Raw genomic sequence first — 8,560 nt, forward strand, 5'->3', positions numbered from 1 at the left:
GCAGTTACATAAAATCACCGATAATTTATATGGAAGCTATATCCAAGTCTGCAACGATTTCAACGAAACACAGCACAAATGAGAATAGCAACATCGAAATTCTTGCAATCGGTTGGATTTTTATATGAAGGCGAGACGAGATGATAGATACCAAGCAACGGCTCTGATTGGCTTTAACATGCGAAGTCCAGGCTTATCTTGGTCCCTCTTTCATCTCAATTGCGGACACTGACCTCCCCGCGGTGCCACCTGGGGAGCTATTCTCATCACCCGATGAAATAGTGAGCTAACATGTGCCGCGAGTTCACCCATAAGAACTATAAAAAAATGGGTTGAGGCGTCGGGTTAGCTGAACACCCTCGGAAAACCCAACCTACTATGAAAAAGCTAAGAAAATGAAAACCAAACCCCCCTAATGTTGACGACCCCCGCAAACGTATAAAGGACCACGATCTGCGAATCTGCACTTGGAATGTGCGCACGTTGTACAGAACAGGGGCAGTGTTCGCTTTGGCGGATATACTCAAGAAGTACAAAGCCGATATTATTGCCTTACAGGAAATGCGATGGAAAGGGACAGGCGTAAGTAAATCAGATGATTACGCCCTGTATTATAGCTGCCATGAAACGAGACATGAATTTGGGTGCAGATTTATGGTTAACAAGAGAATAAAAGACCTTGTCTCCAGATTCACTCCAGTAGATGAGCGAATTGCTATAATTTGCGCCCATGCTCCGACCGAAGAAAAAGATGAACAGACCAAAGACATATTTTACGAGCGCCTAGAAACAGCATATGACCGTTGCCCTGGCCATGACATTAAAATTTTGCTAGGAGATTTTAATGCAAAAATCGGAAGGGAAAATATATTTGGCCCCACCGTCGGAAAATTCAGCCTTCATGAAGAAACATCCGACAACGGCATGAGGTTGATTGACTTCGCGGCAGCAAAAAACATGGTAGTTAGCAGCACCAGATTCAAGCATCTCGATATACACAAGGCCACCTGGATCTCTCCTGATCAAGCAACGAGAAATCAAATTGATCATGTTGTGACAGACGGAAGGCATTCATCCAGTGTTTTAGACGTCTGATCGATCCGAGGAGCGAATATCGATTCGGACCATTACCTTGTGGCAGCCAAGGTACGCACCCGTCTTAATGTTGCAGCAACGGTGCGATCTAATACAACACGGAAACTCGACGTCGAAAAGCTGCAAACACAACAGGTAGCCGAGGCCTACTCCGCTCAACTTACCCATCTGCTTGAAGAAAGCACTTCTTGTCCCGATAATAGTATAGAAGCACAATGGCAAAGAATTGCCCACTCCCTACAAACTGCAGCAAAAAGAACAATTGGGAGTGTCGTAATGCTACTGATGTGAAAAACGCAGCGTATAGGGCAACCCTGCAGACAATAGCAACACGTAACGTGATGGAGAATTATCGGGAGAAAAGGAGAGAGGAGAAACGTGTTTTCAGAAAAAAGAAGAAAGAACAAGAAAAACGTGAGCGTGAGCAAATCGAGATGTACAGGAGTCAGAATGAAGTCCGGAAATTTTACCAACGAGTAAAACACCAAACCGAAGGCTTTGGTGCAGGCACATCCTCCTGTAGAGATGAAGAAGGAAACCTGGTGACAGATACAGACAGCGTGTTGAGGATCTGGAAGGAGCACTTCGAAAAGCTACTAGTATCAAATAGTGGCGATGAAGAAGATACCCCAGAACCAATAAGAGATGATGGTATAGAGTGTATACCACCTAGCTAAGATGAGGTCATAAAAGCAATTAATCGGCTCAAGAACAACTATTCAAGACTGGTGGCCAGATGCTGGTCAGGAGCATGCACCAGCTGATTAACACAATTTGGCTAGATGAATGCATGCCCAATGATTGGAACCTCAGCATCCTGTGTCCCGTGCACAAAAAAGGAGACAAGAGGATATGTGCCAACCATAGAGGAATAAGTCTCCTTCCCATCGCATATAAAGTGCTATCCAGTGTGCTGTGTGAACGATTGAAGCCAATGGTCAATGACATCATCGGACCATACCAATGTGGCTTCAGACCTGGAAAATCCACCATTGACCAGATTTTCACTCTGCGCCAAATCCTGGAAAAGACCCACGAAAAACACATCGACACATACCACATATTTGTCGACTATAAAGCCGCATTCGACAGCCCTATCCGTTCAGAGGTGTTTAAAGCCATGTCTGCGTTCGGCATTCCTGCAAAATTAATACGGCTATGCAGGATAACTTTAAGTGGCACAAGGTCAGCCGTTAAAGTAGGAAAGGACATATCGGAGCCCTTCAATACCGAACGAGGATTCAGACAAGGTGACAGTTTGTCGTGTGATCTTTTTAACGTCCTACTTAAAAAGGTCATACGTGACGCAAAGGTGAACAGAAATGGCACTCTGTACACCAAACAACACATGTTACTCGCCTACGTCGATGACATCGATATAATGGGTCGAACATTGCGAACGGTAACAGACACTTTGAACAAATTGAAAAGGAGTCTGCCAAAGTGGGTCTGGCAAGCTGGTGGTATCAACGCGCAAGACGTCCAGTAGACTCGGACCAACTGTGGAACTTGAGAACTACAGCTTCGAGGTAGTTAAAGACTTTATATACCTTGGTACCGCCATAAATAAAACGAATAATATCAGTTTTGAAATTCGGAGAAGGATTGTGATGGCCAACAGATGTTACTATGGTCTAAGTAAGCAGTTTAGGTACAAAGCCACCTCTCGCCAGACCAAACTCACACTTTATAGGACGCTGATACTACCCGTGCTATTATATGGATCAGAAGCATGGTTACTGGCGCAAGCAGATGAGGCAGCGCTTGGGGTGTTTGAGAGAAAAATTCTCCGAAAGATCTACTGGCCGATCTGCGTCGACGGTGAATTTCGGCGTCGAATGATCCACGAGTTCTACAATTTATACGCGGACTTCGACATAGTCAGTCGTATTGAGCTGCAGCGACTACGGTGGCTAGGCCATGTTGTGCGGATGAATGAAGATGCCCCAGCTCAAAAGGCATATAAAAGCGAGCCTACTGATGGTTCTCGCAGAAGGGGAAGTCCACGAATTAGATGGAAAGACCAAGTAGAAAACAACATCTTGGAACGTGGTCTTCCAAATTGGTGGACTTGCGCACAAGACCGACGCGCGTGGAAATCTCTTTTAAGCTCGGCTTATGGAACAACCGTTCTGTAACAAGCCAGCTAAGTAAGTAAGAGACGAGAAAACATTGACCTATATAAAAACATTTCCGCAAATAATTTCCCCTCCAGGAGGAACGCTGAATGCCACATAGATTCGCCAAGAATTTTATTCTGATCAAGAATATATTTTATGGGTTCCTCAAAGAATATTTCGAGCAATTAAGGTGCCAACGAAGTCCTCATCCAGGCATCTTTTTTCTAGAAGAAAATAGTAAATATGTGCGCCACACATATTACCACCACATTACCTTCTGAAGGCAATACTACATGGTATTATTCCCCAAATACGACTACATTGACAACAACTTGGCTTCCTCCTCAAATTACACAACATTGCTTTTTGAGAGAAATCACCCATTTTCATCCCATTTCCATGTCTCCAATGAGTAATATGACTTTGATTCATCCAATAACTACACTTTGTCCTGAATACACCTATATTGAGTACTGAAAGCTACATGCCATGGGTTCCTCCAATCAATATAGATGTCCAATAACTACGACCTCTTTACCTTCCTTGAATACGACTACATTGTTTCCTGGAAGAATACAATGTGGGTTCCTATAATAAACTATACTAAAAAGTGGGCATATAACCAATGTTTCAATTGGTAGAGTATAGATATCGAACACCAAGTGAGTTTGATTGAGGGAGCCATAAATGTATATGATCGTTTTAGGAAAAGACGGGTCCATAATAAAGCACGGCATTGTTCGGTATATTATGAGGTATCCAACATATGTCATTGCTTTGTAAACTATTCAAAAAATTTCATTGAAATTGAATCCAGTATTTTTGTGATTTTCTATTGGCAGAAAACACACCCCCCCCCCCCCACGGTCACTAAGTATGTCACGATGTATACTCAAGCGGGAAGCAAAAGTTATCAGCTACCCAGCTATGGCTTTCATTCATGTTTAATGAAAATGAAATGTTGATATGATATTATCGATTTGTATTTCCAACTTTGCAAGGAAATTAATACAGATAATATTCGTATTCCATATTGAAGATATGAACTACGTATCTCTATTTATCTTGAAATGTAAATGATGACAAACAAAAAAGTGATTAATAAAACAACAACAAAACAGATACATATTTTTTCTTCGAGAATATACCAATTTTAAAATGATATTTTTAGATAATAGCTTATCAGATATAAGCAAAAATATCTACAGTGCTCTATCGATAAAAGAAACCAGTCCTGTGCAATAAAGAAAAGCATAACGCCCAAGGGTATACTTTAATTTTTTCCAAACTGATGATCACAAGGGAAATGAATATTTTAACAAACATATTTAACCAGAAAATGTCTTTTTGAATAATTCTTGGAAAACGATTTATTACCAAAAAAATTGTTTATTTGGACTGATTTAGTGGAAGGTGATAAGAGCGAAAGAGACTGAATGATGTTTTCAAATGCCAATAAAATTCAGGAGCTCAAATATAATTACTTAGAATAGATATCGATTTGTTGTTTTGTTTGTTTGGTAATGAAAAAACAAAATCAAGTAATATTTTGTGATAAGAGATATTAAACCCCCACCAGCAACAGCAACAACATGACAATACCATTAGATTGCAAAAGTCTTTTCTTCGAAAAGAGTGGAATTAGAAAAAAGTGTAGCTGCTTGTGCACAGTAACAAACGTTAACACCAATAAGAAAGACTAGAGATAAGATTGCAAATAACTTCCAAAAATTCGAAGCGAAAAGTTAAAAAATGTCTTGACTCGATGATTGGAAAATTAGTCGTTAACCAACATCCGATTTTGAAAGTTGCGTGTAATGAAAAACGATCGTCTAAAATAAGAAAAAGAAAAGAGCAATGAAAGTTGTAGGAATTTTAGTAGCTTGTCTACTATTTTTCGGCCTAACAGAGGCATGGAGAACACCTACATTTTTACATGAAGCAGCGAAGAAGTTTGTTGGCGTTCATGCTTCGGAGGTAGAAAGCAATACCACATGGAGTCCTCCAGTAAATACAACAGGGGTTCCGTCGGTAAATATTACGACCTTGACTCCTGAGAAGAATACAACATGGGTTCCTCAAGTAAATACTACGACGTTACCTCCTGAGAGCAATACAACCTATGTTCCTCCAGTAAACACAACAACATTGCCTCCAGAGAGTAATACAACATGGGTTCCTCCAGTAAACACTACGACATTACCTCCAGAGAGTAATACAACCTGGGTTCCTCCAGTAAACACCACAACCTTACCTCCAGAAAGTAATACAACATGGGTTCCTCCAGTAAATACCACCACCTTGCCTCCCGAGAGCAATACAACATGGGTTCCTCCGGTAAATACCACCACCTTGCCTCCCGAGAGCAATACAACATGGGTTCCCCCAGTAAATACTACGACTTTACCTCCCGAGAGCAACACAACATGGGTACCTCCAGTAAATACCACCACCTTGCCACCCGAGAGCAATACAACATGGGTTCCTCCAGTAAATACTACCACGTTACCTCCCGAGAACAATACGACATTGGTTCCTCCAGTAAACACCACAACTTTGCCTCCTGAGAGCAATACGACATGGGTTCCTCCAGTAAATACCACAACCTTGCCTCCTGAGAGCAATACGACATGGGTTCCTCCAGTAAACACCACAACCTTGCCTCCAGAGAGCAATACGACATGGGTTCCTCCAGTAAATACCACAACCTTGCCTCCAGAGAGCAATACAACTTGGGTTCCTCCAGTAAACACCACGACCTTACCTCCCGAGAGCAACACGACATGGGTTCCTCCAGTAAATACCACAACCTTGCCTCCTGAGAGCAATACAACATGGGTTCCTCCAGTAAATACTACCACCTTGCCTCCCGAGAGCAATACAACTTGGGTTCCTCCAGTAAATACTACGACTTTACCTCCCGAGAGCAATACGACATGGGTTCCTCCAGTAAATACTACGACTTTACCTCCCGAGAGCAATACGACATGGGTTCCTCCAGTAAACACAACAACCTTGCCTCCTGAGAGCAATACAACATGGGTTCCTCCACTAATTACTACGACTTTACCACCTGAGAGTAATACCACATGGGTTCCTCCAGTGAATACTACGACTTTACCTCCCGAGAGCAATACCACATGGGTTCCTCCAGTTAATACCACCACCTTGCCTCCAGAGAGCAATACGACATGGGTTCCTCCAGTAAATACCACAACCTTGCCTCCAGAGAGCAATACGACATGGATTCCTCCAGTAAATACAACAACCTTGCCTCCTGAGAGCAATACAACTTGGGTTCCTCCAGTAAACAGCACAACCTTGGCTCCTGAGAGTAATACAACATGGGTTCCTCCAGTAAATACTACGACTTTACCTCCAGAGAGCAATACCACATGGGTTCCTCCAGTAAATACAACGACATTACCCCCCGAGAGCAACACAACATGGGTTCCTCCAGTAAATACTACGACTTTACCTCCAGAGAGCAATACCACATGGGTTCCTCCAGTAAATCCAACGACATTACCCCCCGAGAGCAACACAACATGGGTTCCTCCAGTAAATACAACCACTTTACCTCCCGAGAGCAATACAACATGGGTTCCTCCAGTAAATACTACGACTTTACCTCCCGAGAGCAATACAACTTGGGTTCCTCCAGTAAATACTACGACTTTACCTCCAGAGAGCAATACCACATGGGTTCCTCCAGTAAATACTACGACATTACCCCCCGAGAGCAATACGACATGGGTTCCTCCAGTAAACACCACAACCTTGCCTCCAGAGAGCAATACAACTTGGGTTCCTCCAGTAAACACCACAACCTTGCCTCCAGAGAGCAATACAACATGGGTTCCTCCAGTAAATACCACAACCTTGCCTCCAGAGAGCAATACAACTTGGGTTCCTCCAGTAAATACCACAACCTTGCCTCCAGAGAGCAATACGACATGGGTTCCTCCAGTAAACACCACAACCTTGCCTCCTGAGAGTAATACAACATGGGTTCCTCCAGTAAACACCACAACCTTGCCTCCAGAGAGCAATACAACATGGGTCCCTCCAGTAAACACCACAACCTTGCCTCCCGAGAGCAATACAACATGGGTTCCTCCAGTAAATACCACAACCTTGCCTCCAGAGAGCAATACAACTTGGGTTCCTCCAGTAAACACCACAACCTTGCCTCCAGAGAGCAATACAACATGGGTTCCTCCAGTAAATACTACGACTTTACCTCCAGAGAGCAATACAACATGGATTCCTCCAGTAAATACTACCATCTTGCCTCCAGAGAGCAATACGACATGGGTTCCTCCAGTAAACACCACAACCTTGCCTCCAGAGAGCAATACGACATGGGTTCCTCCAGTAAATACCACCACCTTGCCTGAGACCAATACAACACTGACTCCTGCAATTAATACGACCACAACATTACATCCGGAGAACATTACTACGACTGTACTACCCGAAATCAATTCCACGATGGATCATCCAGAAACAATCGAGAAATCAGACACGAAAATTGAAAACACCTTTTGGAAACGTGTAACGACCATGTTGAATGGAATTCATTTCTAAATTATTTTCCAAAAATAATAATAATAATAAAAATCTATAGCTTCGTATAGACTATAGAACAATTGCGCATAATAATTGTTTCGTAATTATTCAAAATATTGAAATATATCAAAAATTATATACAGTATTACATTTTCATATATATTTAGAGTTAGTTTTTAGTTTAAGGCCATTTTAAAATAAGAAATATACACAATCGATTTATATCACAAACTAAAGGAATTTAAATTAAAGAGATAAGATAATTATAAAAGTGATAATGACAGTCGCAATAGATTGCGAATATTACCAACTTCGACCGTGTTTTTCATACCCTTCACCACACTGTGGTACAGGGTATTATGTCTTTGTGCATATGTGTGTAACAGGCAAAATGAAACGAGATAGACCCATGGTTCCTTTTGAGAATATGCATAGAATCACTTTTTAAGTCGATTTAAGCATGTCCGTCCGTCCGTCCGTCTGTCTATCTGTCCATGTATTTTTGTGAGCAAAGTACAGATCGCATTTATGATCCGAATTGGATGAAATTTGGCACAGCTCATTTGTTTGGCCCAAGGACGAACTCTATTGAAATTGGGAAAAATCGGTTCAGATTTAGATATAGCTCCCATATATATTTTCGTCCGATTTAATGTAAATGGAGTACCAAAGTCCCTATATATCTTTCGATTTGCACGAAATTTGGCATAACGTACTGAATTAAGCCTAGAGTGATGTCTGCCAAGTTTCGTGAAAATCGGTCCATATTTAGA

The 8,560-nt window shown here is 41.9% G+C and overlaps 1 protein-coding gene across 1 annotated transcript; it reads left to right on the forward strand.

The window, feature by feature from the left end:
* The first annotated feature begins 5,072 nt into the window (after window positions 1-5,072).
* On the forward strand, window positions 5,073-7,805 carry LOC133326761 (mucin-2-like). Its single transcript, XM_061535370.1, has one exon. It carries the CDS (start codon window positions 5,073-5,075, stop codon window positions 7,803-7,805), a length of 2,733 nt encoding a protein of 910 aa, XP_061391354.1.
* The last annotated feature ends 755 nt before the right edge of the window (window positions 7,806-8,560 follow it).

This window comes from Musca vetustissima, unplaced genomic scaffold (assembly GCF_032173495.1).
Source record: "Musca vetustissima isolate MV318-11 ecotype Yass unplaced genomic scaffold, APGP_CSIRO_Mvet_v1 utg205983, whole genome shotgun sequence".
In the NCBI taxonomy this organism is placed as follows: Eukaryota; Metazoa; Arthropoda; class Insecta; order Diptera; family Muscidae; genus Musca; species Musca vetustissima.

Bases quoted from the DNA above. Each gene is read 5' to 3' on its own strand.
- LOC133326761 (XM_061535370.1), top strand. From the start codon at position 5,073: ATGAAAGTTGTAGGAATTTTAGTAGCTTGTCTACTATTTTTCGGCCTA.